We start from the raw sequence: 14713 nt of genomic DNA on the forward strand, positions 1-14713 counted from the left end.
ATCCCCCTGGCCACAGCCTGGGAGTGTCTTGATAGAATTGCAGAAGGCAGAGAAGAACTGATGGGGCTTGGATTGGGGTGGAGATGGAGAGAATCGATAGATTAGAGGTATTTCAGAGTTAGAATGGACTCTAGGTGTCTTGATTAAAATCTCACACAAAAACATTATATTAGGCTAGGCTGGGAATGTAAAATAAAATACACTAGGCTGGGCGCGGTGGCTCAGCCTATAATCCCAGCACTTTGGGAGGCCGAGGCAGGCGGGTCACCTGAGGTCATGAGTTTGAGACCAGCCTGGGCAACATGGTGAAACCCCGTGTCTACTAAAAATACAAATATTAGCTGGAGGTTGTGGTGCCTGCCTGTAGTCCCAGCTTCCTGGATGGAGAATCACTTGAACCTGGGAGGTGGAGGTTGCAGTGAGCCATGATCATGCCTCTGCACACCAGCCTGGGCAAGAGAGCAAAACTCTGTCTCAAAAATAAATAAATAAACAATAAAATAAAATACAGTAAAAATAAAACAAAAGTGTCAGTTGCTTAACACAATAAAGATGTATTTCTCACTCAAGCAAAACCTGATGTAGTTAAACAGGGAAGGGAGGTTGAAGAAGGGGAATCTGCCCCACACAGTCACTTGAGGACCCAGCTGACACCGCCATCTTGTGATGCCACCATCAAGACACATGATATGGCTGGGTATAGTGGCTCATGCCTATAACCCCAGCACTTTGGGGGACCAAGGCAAGGGAGGATCCATTGAGGCCAGGAGTTGAGACCAGCCTGGGCAACATAGCAAGACCCTATATGGACAAAAATTACAAAAAAAAAAAAAAAAAAACCCTAGCTGGGCATGGTGGTGCACATCTGTAGTCCTAGCTACTTTGGAGGCTGAGACTTAATGATCTTTTGAGTCCAGGAGTTCAAGGTTACAGTGAGCTATGATTGTGCCACTGCACTCCAGTCTGGGAGACAGAGCCAGAACCTGTCTCTAAATAAACAAATAAAAATAAAAAAGACCCATAGTATTTCCCAGAAGCAGGTCCTGAGAAAAGGAAGTGAGTGCACATAGCTTTTAAGGAAATTGCTTCCAGGGAACCCTGCAAGGAACAGAAGTGATACTGGAGAGGGAAGAAAGCCACCCAAGGGTAGAGCCACCAGCCAGTTACCACCGTGGGCAACCAGAGCCTGATCCCACTGGGGAGCTCGGGGAGAGCACAACACGAGTAACCATTCCCCGGGAAGGAGGAGGTGGCATGTCTCCACCAATCTCTGGCGGTCACCGGCTGGGGCACTAGTTGGGCACCTCCAGGTTTCCTTGGGCCAAATGTAAACCCAGTGCCAGAAAAAAAAGCCCTCAGGCAGACAGTCTGGGCTGTTTTTAGTGAGCAGCCTTTAGAAGATAGTGGTGAAAGGCCGGGTGCGATGGCTCAAGCCTGTAATCCCAGCACTTTGGGAAGTGAAGGCGAGCGGATGCCTTGAGGTCAAAAGTGTGAGACCAACCTGGCCAACGTGGTGAAACCCCATCTCTACTAAAAATACAAAAATTAGCCAGGCATGCTGGCAGGCACCTGTTGTCCCAGATACTCAAGAGGCTGAGACAAGAGAATCGCTTGAACCCAGGAAGCTGAGGATGCAGTGAGCTGAGATCACACCACTGCACTCCAGCCTAGGCAACAAAGCGAGACTCCATATCAAAAAAAAAAGAAAAGAGAAGATAGTGGTGGTGAGGGCTGAGGGGAGTGGGCGGGGCACAGAGGTGTCTGTTACACCTGGCACCAGGGCCACCCTCGGAGAAGTGTGGGAAGATGGTAAGAGGTGACGGTAGATTCTGCACCAGAAATCAGGCACAAAGCCCAAGCCTCCCTGGCACAGAGGCTGAGAATTATAAGGGAACACGTGAATGACTTGGTAAGTGCTACCATTTTGCCACAGCGTACACCCCCATAGGGTTTGGCTGATGGAGAACATAGCATTTTATCTTTCTTAGGCAGAGACTTCATACCTCTGATAACCCAGCCTACCAGCACCTGAGATGCCTTGGCAGCCACATTTACTGTTGGCTCCTGCCTCCTCCACTGCCCCAATCTCTGGATGCTCCAACAGCTTCTGGTTGAGGGCAGCGCCCATTGGAGCACCCCACACTCACACTCTCCTACGCAAATTGTGCATTTTCCTAAAAGTACGGCACCCGCTCTCCCCAGGAGCCTCCTTTGCATGCTGCTTTTCATGACACCCCTAACTCCTCCAAACCAGAGGGCACTCATCAGCTGTGCCCTCTGGGTGCCTGGACAACAGCCCCAAGGCCAGGAAGCGGGAGGCGAGTGTACATTCCACAGTGTTGACCATGGCTGAGTTTGCCACCATGCTCCAAAATGTGTGTGACATCCAGCTTTTTATTTATTTAGTCGTGACCTGGGAGTTATAGGGGAGAGATTGAGAAGACACTAAGCACTGATAAGTGCACCACTAAAGACCCCTACTGAAGTTAAATAGAACCATAAGCCCTCAAGAGTCCACCGCCTAACGTCCAGAACCTGTGAAAATGTTACTTTCCGTGGCAAAAGAGGCTTTGCAGATGTGATTAAATTATGGATTTTGAGATGAGGAAACGATCCTGGATTAGCCAGGTGGGTCCCTTATAAGAGGGAGGTAGAGCCCGGCATGGTGGCTCAGGCCTATAATCCTAGCCCTTAGGGAGGCTGAGGGGGAGGATCACCTGAGGTCAGGGGTTCGAGACCAGCCTGGCCAACATGGTGAAACCCTGTCTCTACTAAAAATACAAAAATTAGCCAGGCATGGTGATGCACGCCTGTAGTCCCAGCTACTCCGGAGGCTGAGACAGGAGAATCGCTTGAACCCAGGAGTCAGAGGTTACAGTAAGCTGAGATCATACCACTGCACTCCAGCCTGGGTGACAGAGTGACTCCATCTCAAAAAAAAAAAAAAAAAAAAGAGAGAGAGAGAGAGGTAGGAGGAGGGTGAGAGTCAGAGAAAGAGCTATGATGAGGGAAGCAGAGGTTGGAGGAATGCAATGTCACAAGCCAGGGAATGCGGGTGTCCTCTACATGTAGAGAATATGAGGAAATGGATTCTCTTCTAGAGCTTCCAGAAGGCACAGCCTGCCAGCCACTTGATGTTAGCCATCCAAGATCCATTATAGGCTCCTGACCTCAGAACTACAAGAGAATAAATTTGTATTGTTTTAAGCCACTGTATTTGTGGACATTTGTTACAGCAGTAATAGAATACTAATACAGATTTTGAAAATGCACTACTGAAGCTCAGGTGTGGAGATGATCACTATTATTATTACAGTGTTGTAAGGATGGTTCATGACCACTCCTTGTGTGCCTGGCGCACTGAGAAACTCTTGACCTGCCCAGCTGATTGAATCCTCACAACCACCTGGGAGGCAGGCGCTATCATTCTCCACATTTCACAGATGAGAACGCTGCGGCGCCCAAAGGTTAGATGACTTGCCCAAGGTCCCTGGCTAGTGTGTGGCCGGGCTGAGACTTGAACCCAGGTCACTGGTTGGGTTGCTCTTAACTCTGTGACACGGCTTCTTTTGTTTGTTTGTTTGTTGTTTTTTGAGATGGAGTCTCACTCTGTCACCCAGGCTGGAGTGCAGTGGTATGATCTCGGCTCACTGCAACCTCCGTCTCCCGGGTTCAAGCGATTCTCCTGCCTCAGCCTCCTGAGTAGCTGGGATTACAGGTGAACACCACCACACTCTGCTAATTTTTTTTTTTCTTTTGTGTTTTTAGTAGAGACGGAGTTTCACTGTGTTGGTCAGGCTGGTCTCGAGCTCCTGACCTCAAATGATCCACCCGTTTCAGTCTCCCAAAGTGCTGGGATTGCAGGAGTGAGCCACCACATCCGGCCGGCTTCTTGGTAAGAGAAAAACTTGACCATTGAGTGGAAGAAACAAGGAGCGAGTGGGTGGGGCCTGGATGTGGCTTTGGATGGGCAGTGAGGCATGACCGTGGTCCAGGAGAGCAGCAGCAGGAGGGAAGGGTGGTACCCGGGAGCCCAGGGATGTCCCTGTGTCCAACAGCTTTGGCCACAGTAACAAAACATACCACAGACAACAAACATTTATTTCTCACAGTTCGGGAGGCTGGAAGTCTGAGATGAGGGCACTGGAGGCTGGGTTCTGCCTTCTCACTGTATTCTTGCAGGGTGGAGGTCCAGGGTCCAGGGTCCCTTCTATAAGGGTGCCAATCCCATTCACCAGGGCTCCACCCTCAAGGCCTAATCACCTCCCAAAGGAGGTGCATCCATGATGGCGTTGATATACAACACTGGGCCACAGGGAGGGAACTGGGAGACGTCCGTAGGATGCCTGGTGAAAAAAAAAAAAAAAAAAAAAATTACAATTTCTTTATCTTATGTAATTATGATAGGAAAAAAATGAAATATAAAGTATTAGGAAAGATTTGTGTAAAACATCCCAATGAAACCTCCTAAACTTCTCAAAATAAGAAATGAGCTTGCTTTGGTGAGCACTTTTTAATATCAGGGTTTTTTTGGCATGAAATGCCACAGGCAATTCCTATTCAAGACTCTTTATTTTATTTATTTATTTATATTTTTGAGACAGAGTCTCGTGCTGTCATTCAGGCTGGAGTGCAGTGGCATAATCTCAGCTCACTGCAACCTCTGTCTCCTAGGTTCAAGTGATTCTCCTGCCTCAGTCTCCCGAGTAGCTGGGATTACAGGTGCCTGCCACCACACCCAGCTAATTTTTGTATTTTTAGTAGAGATGGGGTTTCACCATGTTGGCCAGGCTGGTCTCGAACTTCTGACCTCAGGTGATACACCCGCCTCGGCCTCCCAAAGTGTTGGGATTACAGGTGTGAGCCGTCGCGCCCGGCCATTTTTGTATTTTTAGTAGAGACGGGGTTTCACCATGTTGGCCAGACTGGTCTGGAACTCCTGATCTCAAGTGATCCGCCCATCTCGGTGTCCCAAAGTGCTAGGATTTTAGGCGTAAGCCACCATGCCCGGCTCATGAAGGCTCTTTTTTATTTTTTATTATTATTATTTTTTTGAGATGGAGTCTTGCTCTGTCACCCAGGCTGGAGTGCAATGGCGCGATCTCGGCTCACTGCAACCTCTGCCTCCTGGGTTCAAGTGATTCTCTTGCCTCAGACTCCTGAGTAGCTGGGACTACAGGCGCCCGCCATCACGCCCGGCTAAGTTTTTGTATTTTTAGTAGAGATGGGGTTTCACCGTGTTAGCCAGGATGGTCTCGATCTCCTGACCTTGTGCTCCACCCACCTCGGCCTTCCAAAGTGCTGGGATTACGGGTATGAGCCACTGCGCCTGGCCTCATGAAGGCTCTTTAATGATGATTTCTTCAAATGTTGGATAAACACCACCCACAAAAAAACTTAGCCCAAGTAGGTGATAATTTTTATTTTTATTTTTATTTTTTTTGAGATAAGGAAAAGATACAAAAATCAGCCGGGCATGGTGATGCACACCTATAGTCCCAGCTGCTCGGGAGCCTGAAGTGGAAGGATGGCTCGAGTCTGGGAGGTAGAGGTTGCAGTGAGCTGAGATTATGCCACTGCACAGCAGGCTGGGAGACAGAGTGAGACCCTGTCTCAAAAAAAAGAATTAACCCTCACTCTACTCTCAATGACAACTGTAACTTTTTTTTTTTTTTCGGGCATAGAGACTGGGTCTCTCTATGTTGGCCAGGCTGGTCTTAAACTCCTGGGCTCAAGCAATCCTCCCTCGTTGGCCTCCCAAAGTGTTGGGATTACAGCCGTGAGCCACAGTGCCCACCCTGCAACCAAAATTCTTATGATAATGAGAATAATGGATTGATAATCTAATCAAACTGTCTTATATTGAGTATTTATTATTGTTATTATTTAGAGATGGGTCTTGCTCTGTCATCCAGACTGGAATGCAGTGTTGTGATCATGGCTCACTGCAGCCTCAAACTCCTGGGTTCAAGTGATCCTCCCACCTTGGCCTCCCAAAAGTGACGGGATTACAAGTGTGAGCCACTGTGCCCAGCCTCAAGTATTTTAAAATAACACTGCACTTAGAATTTGCAGAATATGTATATGTGGTTAGAGCAGGCAGTGTGGACGCTACTAGACAGGCACATTACCTACAAGCAGGGAGCTATGTGCAATATACAAGACAGAATCCCAGGTGGCCCCCTGAAACCACCCCTCCTGGTTTCCTGGACCACCCCAAGCCCACCCCAGCTCTGGCATCAGCTCACACCTGCTGTTGGCCACGCACACGAACACTGCAGGAGATGTGCAGGGTAGGTCGCCTCCATCACTGGACCTCCCTCATCCTGCCATCCACCTATGGTGTTCCATGGGGAGCCTCTGCGAGGGTCTTCCAAAGGGCCCCAGCCTGGGGGCTCCAACTGCCCCAAGCCCAGCCTGACAGCAAGGGGAGCAACATTCTTCCCCGCTATGTCTTATTGGTGACAATCCAGCATCTCCACCCAGACCAGCAGAACAGGAACCTGATTCGCCCAGAAGAGAAAGGCCAAAAAACATTTCCTGACCCCTCCTCCACCCCCCACTCCCACTCCCATGAGAGGGCTAGCCTGGGTTCCAATCCCACTCCTCCACCTACCAGCTAGGTAACTCTCAGCTGATAACTTAACCTCTCCAAGCCTCAGTCCCCACCTCTGTAAAATGGGGATGGTAGTACCTGTCCCATGGGATTGTACGAAGGTTACACAGCCAATGCTTGTAAGTGCCTGGCACAGGGCTCCACCCAGGGCAAGCCTGGGTCACTGCTGGTTCTGGTCAGTGATACAGAGACCCTCAGACACAAAGACCAGTAACATGGTCACACACACACACTGATACACAGATGCAGAGGCCCAAAGGCACAGTGAGCTCACGTGTTGGCATACACATGGGGAGGCACAGATCTGTGGGCCCCTTGGAGGTGTCCTGGCCAGGCTCTGTCTCAGCCCCAGACCCCACTGCTTTTCCCAGACAGGAGCCATCCCGCTGGAGCTGGATCTGACCTGCCCTTGGGAGAGCTCGCATCAGAGCGAGCACACTCAGCTCCTCCTCTTTGATGTGTCTGCGGAGGAGGGCTGGCCAGGTTTCTGCAGGCACTCTTGAGGCCCAAACTCCAGGCATGAAACCCTATCACCCCACCCATTTAATTTTTTCACCCCCTTGCTGTCAGCATGCAGACCCCTTTATTTTTTGATTGGGGAAGTAGAGGTCAGAGGTGGAGCCAGGAAAGGGTTTGCCATCCACAGCCCACAAACACACAGGCACACCCACAGAGACACAGGCAGGCCGACATAAGGACCCCTGTAACACATTCACAGGCCACAGCCCCTGCCCAGGCAACCTGTCAAATCCAAGTCTTCTGCTAGCAAATCCAGGACATTTCATTCTACCCCATGTCCACATTAGCACCATCCCCCCAACCACCACTGCCATCCCCTCTGTGACCAGTATCCCCATGACCACCAGCAGCACCCTCACTGCAGCCACCGCCACCACAGCACCACACTGTCATCGGGGAACCGACGGAGGAGCCCTCTGGGATTCTGATACAGCATGGAGGAGACCCCCAGTGGGAAGGACAGAAGGGGGGCAATGAGCTTCCTAGGAGCTCAGAAGACAAGGTCTGGGAGCTCTGGCCCCTGCAGCAGCCCTGGACTCTCCAAACTGCAGCCCTGCTGGAGACAGTGTCTTCCCAGTCTGTGTCTGAGCCTGCCCTCTCCCACCTCTCCCTCCCTCCCTCCCACACCCACAGAAAGCTGGTCCCTAGCAGGTGCTAGTGCTGGAGGTGGAGGCGGCTGCAGAGAGAGAGAAGCCCAGGAGGGAGGGGCACAATCCTGGCTGAACCCACAGGATTGGTCAATCTGCACCCTCCCGGCCAGCACCTGACTAAAGATTTCTCAAAGCGACAGTGACCTCAGCCTCTGCTCTGAGCTCTGCTGGTCCCAGCCAGGAGCGCCCGAGTCATGAGGTGGGCACCCAGTGGGCAGGGTGGGCGGCAGGGGCCCTCTTGGAGGCAGCGGTGAGTTGGGAAGAGGAGGCCAGGCCCCGCAGGGGGCGCGATGGACAAGTTCCGGATGATCTTCCAGTTCCTGCAGTCCAACCAGGAGTCCTTCATGAACGGCATCTGCAGCATCATGGCCCTGGCCAGTGCCCAGATGTACTCGGCCTTTGACTTTAACTGCCCCTGCCTGCCGGGCTACAATGCGGCCTACAGCGCGGGCATCCTGCTGGCGCCACCCCTGGTGCTCTTCCTGCTTGGCCTGGTCATGAACAACAACGTGTCCATGCTGGCCGAAGAATGGAAGCGGCCGCCGGGCCGCCGGGCCAAGGACCCCGCTGTGTTGCGCTACATGTTCTGCTCCATGGCCCAGCGCGCCCTCATCGCGCCCGTCGTCTGGGTGGCCGTCACACTGCTCGACGGCAAATGCTTCCTCTGTGCCTTCTGCACTGCTGTGCCCGTGACCGCACTGGGCAATGGCAGCCTGGCACCCGGTCTACCTGCCCCTGAGCTCGCCCGCCTGCTGGCCCGGGTGCCCTGCCCTGAGATCTACGATGGCGACTGGCTGCTGGCCCGAGAGGTGGCCGTGCGCTACCTCCGCTGCATCTCCCAGGTGAGGGGGCCTCATGGCCTCAGGCTGGGTCTTACTGGCAGATCAAGGTCCCTCTGGGAGGGCCCTATCCCCCTACCTCTCAAAATGGGGCCTCTGCTCAGGTGGCGCTCCGAGGTGTGGGGGACATCTTCCCAATTGAGGCTGAAGGCACAGCCATGCGTGTGCCCTCAGCCCAGGGCCATCCGGAGAACGTGCTTTGGCTCCCTCTGTCCAGAGGCTTCTGGTGAGTGGGCCTGACCCCTGTCCTGAGGTCCCCAGAGTGGACCTGCATCCCCATCCTGATCTCTGAGCTTGGAAGCTGGAGGAATTTGCATCCTTTCCCTCTTCCGGGCCTCAGCAGTGGTGAGGCCAGTGGGTGGCTAAGCCATTTGGGTACATTTCCCTGGCAAATGCCCCCATCTGGTGCGTCCCTGCTGGGGAGTGGGAGCTGAGGACTAGGATGTCCTGGAAGGGGGCGCATGGATGAGAGAGAGGCCCTGTTGGGATGTGATGGAAAGACAGGTTGGAGAGCCCATTGACGGGTCAACCAGAGCGAGGGTCCTCCCCAGCCCTGCTCCCACATCCTCTGCCCCTCCACGCTCACCCATCCAAGCCTCTATGGCCTCTTCCAACCCAGTCAGTGCTGTGTGGAGAGGACCACCCAGGCAGCCCACCCTCACAGCTGGCAGACCAGGTGCTGTCAGGGCGAAGGGATGGGACCAGCCTGCCCTGCAAGGGCTGGAGAAACGTGCACACTCTACCCTGGCAAGTCCAGACACTCCTGGCTTCCCGCTGTAGCAGGGGCCTCTCTCCTGGGAGGCCTCCATCACCACCCAGATGGCCCTGGTGAATGTCACGCTCTGAGCATCCAGACTGAACTCTACTTCCCTCTCCTCCCAAACCTGCGCCTCCTCTCCTGTGGGCACTCATCCCATCATCCCCAGCCTCAGGGCCTTGGCAGCTGTCCCTCCACCTGAACTTTAAGCCACCACATCATAAGCTGAGTGGGCCCCAGAGGGTGCAGACTGCCTGGCCTATACACGCTTCACTTGGCCTTCAGAGACTGAATTCTAGATCCAACTTTAGAATTTGTTGGCATGTTCTAAAGACCAGAATGGGCCAGATATGACGTGGCTCATGTCTGTAATCCCAGCACTTTGGGAGGCCAAGGCAAGAAGATCGCTAGAGCCCAGGAGTTCAAGACCAGCCTGGGGAATATAGTGAGATCCTGTCTCCAAAAAAAAAAAAAAAAAGAAAGAAAAGAAAAACATTAGCCAGGCTTGGTGGCACATGCCTGTAGTCCCAGCTACTCAGGAAGCTGAAGTGGGAGGATTGCTTGAGCCTGGGAGGTCAAGGCTGCAGTGAACTGTAATTGTGCCACTGCACTCTGGCCTGGGTAACAGAGCAAGACCTGCCTCAAAAAAAAAAAAAAAAAAGTAAAAAAGTATATAAAATTAAAATGAAAATCAGAATTTTTCACATAAAAATCAGATTTTCAAGTTGGAAATCCAGAAGATCCAGCCCCACCGGGCCCGCATGTACTCCTGGAACAGCCTGGGGTGCCCCCAGCCTGTACACACGCTCAGCGGCTCCCCACCCTGTCTGCTCTGTCATGACCTGCCCAGCCCCATGATAGGCATCTGGGCTTGCCCTCAGCCCCAGTCCCGATCTGCCCAAATGCTTCTCTGTGCGGCTGGGGCCTGACCCTGAAGCGTGGGCGGGGGAGCATCCTGCCCCGTGCCCTGCAGTGAGCTGACAGAGCAGAGTGGAACCAAGCGCAGGGTGCTCTTCAGCGCAGAGTTTGAGTTCTTGCCTGATTTGCCTTCATGACGCCTGAAGGCCCAGCTCGGAACCGACACAGAGGAGGTGCTTACTTGTCACTGGTGACAATACCAGGAGCCAAAGGAGAGGTTCAGGACTCAGAGGAAAATGGGCCACTATGGCCTGAGGAGATCAAGGAAGGCTTCCTGAAAGAAGAGGCACAGTAAGTGAGGGCCTATTGGCACAACAGTAATGGTTAATAGTCACTGAGCACTGGGTACCAGGCACTGCGCTAAGCTTATCACATTCAGTCCTCACAACACTCTGAGATAGGTGCTACCACCAGCTGCATTTTATAGGTGTGGAAACTGAGGCACGGAGAAGTTGAGTGCTTTGCTCCTGGTCAACTAGTAAGTAGTGGAGACAGCATTCAAACCAAGCAGCCTAACTCCAGGGTCTGCCCACTTAACTCCTGGGCCCTGTGGGTGCCCCGCCAGCATGGCAGGTGCTTTACCCACGTGATCTTCTTTCCATGAGGTGCACCTATCTCCATTATTCCAATTTCTTTTTTTTTGAGATGGAGTCTTGCTCTGTCGCCCAGGCTGGAGTGCAGTAGTCGGATCTCAGCTCACTGCAAGCTCTGCCTCCCGGGTTCACACCATTCTCCTGCCTCAGCCTCCTAAGTAGCTGGGACTACAGGCGCCCGCCACCATGCCCGGCTAGTTTTTTTTTTTTTTTTGTATTTTTTAGTAGAGACAGGGTTTCACCATGGTAGCCAGGATGGTCTCGATCTCCTGACCTCATGATCCGCCCGTCTCGGCCTCCCAAAGTGCTGGGATTACAGGCTTGAGCCACCGCGCCCGGCCCATTATTCCAATTTCTATGCCCATTTTACAGATGAGGAAATGGAGGCCAAGAGGCAAGCTCACTTGCCCAATTTGTGCTCTTTGAGCTAGAAGTGCTCGCATAGAGAGTGCTTTGGGAGTCTGAACAGGCTCGGAGGCCCAAGGACAGTGCCCCATGACTCTCTCTTGTCTCCCCACAGGCGCTGGGCTGGTCCTTCGTGCTGCTGACCACACTGCTGGCATTCGTGGTGCGCTCTGTGCGGCCCTGCTTCACGCAGGCCGCCTTCCTCAAGAGCAAGTACTGGTCCCACTATATCGACATTGAGCGCAAGCTCTTCGACGAGACATGCACGGAGCATGCCAAGGCCTTCGCCAAGGTCTGCATCCAGCAGTTCTTCGAGGCCATGAACCATGACCTGGAGCTGGGTCACACCCACGGGACACTGGCCACGGCCCCTGCTTCCGCGGCTGCCCCCACACCCCCCGATGGTGTGGAGGAGGAAAGGGAGAAGCTGCGTGGCATCACGGATCAAGGCACCATGAACAGGCTACTCACAAGCTGGCACAAATGCAAACCACCTCTGCAGCTGGGAAGGGAGGAGCCACCGCTGATGGGCAATGGCTGGGCTGGGGGCGGGCCCCGGCCTCCGCGCAAGGAGGTGGCCACCTACTTTAGCAAAGTATGAGGCGTAGCCAGCTGAAGAGGCAGGAATGGGGATCTGAGCCTACAGCCCCTCCGACCCCCAAACCAGGTGGAAAAATGAAGGGTTTCAGTACTGGCAGTAGTCCCCTAGGCAGATCCACACTCCCTAGCACTCGTCTGCCCATCGGAGGCAGGACATTTGGAGCTGCAAGAGGATTTGACACTTTCAGCTGTGACACTGCCCTGGATGGCCCTAGGGCAGTGGGCCCGTGAGCAGTATTAGTCTAAAGGGATCGGAACTGTCATGGCAGGTACAGGGACCAATGGCTCCCCTCTGCCCAGCCCTTCCCAGGCTGATGTTCACCGTCTCCTCCCAGGTTTGACAGACATCCCCGCCCCTGGGTTCACTCTCTTCTGTCGCTTTTCAGGGCCTCTCTTCCTTTATGCTCAGGGCTCGGGGAGTGGGAATCATCCCAGCATCTCATGAAGTGGGAGCCCTCTGATTTGGGCGAGTATGTCCTAGGTGAGACTGTGTGGGCCGGGGCGGGTCCATAAGGACATGACACACAGCCCACTGGGGTGATACACCTGGGGAGACAGGCGATGAGACAAGATGTCAGAAGCTAGGTTCACATGGAAGAGGCCAGAGTGTGTGGTCACCATGGGGGTCACGTGACAATTGTCCAGGTGGACTGAGTGTTTATTTAGCACCAAGCACAAAAGTCCTCCTGTAGAGGGGTCTTTGAAAACCACCCTAATACCCCCCTCACATCCAGGTCTCAGGGGGAAATCAGACCATCCCCAAGGCTTGAGAAGTTAGACACAGAAGCTGAAGTCTCTCCATTTTTCTTAAAGACCCACCTCTTGGGGATGAAGTTCTAAGAGGAGTTCCGAGGCTGTAGCCCAGGTGGGATGAGCAGGGAGGACAGCAGCATAAACGGAAAGCAGCTCAGATTCCAGAGTGAGACAGAATTGGGTCAAATGCTGTCTCTACCACTCACAAACACTGTCCCTGGGCCAGCTGCATCACTGCCTGTGCCTTAGTTTCTTCATCTATACAATGAGGATGAGCCCCACCCCCTCCCCATCGTAGGGTTGCTATGTGTAAAAGCACATGGTACATGGTAGGCACCCAGCACAGTGTGGCTAATGTATTTGTTGATTTCTGAACCCAAGGACTTCCGTCCTCCTCCCCTGGGCAGGGATGAGAGACAGTAACACAAACACTCAAGCTTCCATCTTGTTGAGGAGGAATAAACAGAGGTACAGATAGGTTTCTCAGCACCGCCCTCAGCTCTGAGACAAGCCCCAAGCATCTAAGAATTGATTTTGATCTTGGCATGATTCCATCCTTTTTTATCCATCCTTCCCTCTATTCCCACTTCTGGGGTCCAGTTTCCCTCCTCTTAATTCTTTGGGAGGAGCTGCTCAGATCTTCATGGGCCAAGGTGGGCTGGGAGGGCCCTTCCAGGAGGTAGGAGTTGGTCTGGGCCCTGAAGTCAGGGAGGATTAGGATGAGCAAAAACAAGCTGTATCTTGGTGGACGAGGGCGCTTCCAGTGTGAAGAGAAGGCCCAGAGGTATCAGGAGGTACGAATGTGAAGGACAGCAAAGCTTTGGGTCAGGCACACCTGGGTTCAAATACCAGCACTGCAGGACTTGTGGCAAGTCACCCAGCCACTCTAAGCCTCAGTGTGTCTGTCTATAAAATGGATATTAGAAGATCTGCTTGGCCGGGCGTGGTGGCTCATGCCTGTAATCCCAGCACTTGGGAGGCCAAGGAGTGAGGATCACTTGAGACTGGGAGTTGGAGACCAGCCTGGGCAACATAGCAAGACTCTGTCTCTATATAATAATATAATAATAATAAGAATAAGAAGAAGAAGAAGAAGAAGAAAAAGTCTTCTTTTTCGGACCCGGGCTCAGCGCGGGCCTGACGGCACCCTCCCCTGACCCTCGCGGGGTCTCCTTCGGTAGCTTCTGCCCCGTGGGGGTCAAGTATGCGGGGTGCTCTTGAAACTGTCATTGGGGGGGAGGTCTAGGTCAGATTTATAACTTTTTTAAAATAAAAAAAAAATTTTTTAAAAAGACCTGCTTTTCAGGATTGTGGTGAGGATGAAGGAAGATAACTTTTAGGGAAGGATCTGGGACTGTGGTTAGCATATGCTGGGATCTGAAACAAGCAAATAAACAAGCAAGCAAATGCCGGTACCTTTTGTTTCCTTCCTACCTATGGTCAAGCCCAGCTTAGGGAGGCCAGCAGGTCACTCAGCAGCTCCACCGTGATGGAACCACGTGCACTGCACAGCTGACAGGTGTCGGGGGTCCTCTCCCTCCATGCTAAGGGTCATCTAGCTTGTCCACAGACTCTCCTCTGCAGCATTCCTGACCCGTGACGCTTCAGCCCGCATCTTGACCACTTTTAGATACAGGCTGGGCAGCTCTGATTAGTACAAAGCGCTTCCTTCAGAAACCTGCCTCCTTGTAACTTCCACCCACCAGCTGAAGCTCTGCCTGCAGGCCCTGGAGAAGCCCTAGGTTCCTGAATTCAACCCTCAGCCCTCCAGGGATCCGAAGCAGGTCCCGGGGAGTTAGCTGACTATGGGTCAAAGAGCCAGCATTGGGGATGGCTTGTCCAGTCAATGACCCGACCGCTCTGAGGCAGAAGGGCCAGAAGAGGGTGGGGCCCTGGCCCTGAGCATCCTGCAGGGCTCAGCGCGGGTCTGAGGGCACCCTCCCCTGACCCTCGCGGGCTCTCCTTCGGTAGCTTCTGCTCCACGGGGGTCAAGTACGTGCGGTGCTCTTTTTTTTTTTTTTCTTTGAGACGGAGTCTCACTCTGCTGCCCAGGCTGGAGTGCT

General features: G+C 53.0%; 1 protein-coding gene across 1 annotated transcript; it reads left to right on the forward strand.

Moving 5' to 3' along the window:
* The first annotated feature begins 7935 nt into the window (after positions 1–7935).
* Positions 7936–13750, forward strand: CALHM1 (calcium homeostasis modulator 1). Its single transcript, XM_033183891.1, has 2 exons — positions 7936–8627; positions 11413–13750. Exons 1-2 carry the CDS (start codon positions 8076–8078, stop codon positions 11896–11898), a joined length of 1038 nt encoding a protein of 345 aa, XP_033039782.1. The 5' UTR covers positions 7936–8075; the 3' UTR covers positions 11899–13750.
* Positions 13751–14713: the final 963 nt, after the last annotated feature.

This window comes from Trachypithecus francoisi, unplaced genomic scaffold (assembly GCF_009764315.1).
Source record: "Trachypithecus francoisi isolate TF-2019V2 unplaced genomic scaffold, Tfra_2.0 Contig01579, whole genome shotgun sequence".
NCBI classification, from domain to species: domain Eukaryota; kingdom Metazoa; phylum Chordata; class Mammalia; order Primates; family Cercopithecidae; genus Trachypithecus; species Trachypithecus francoisi.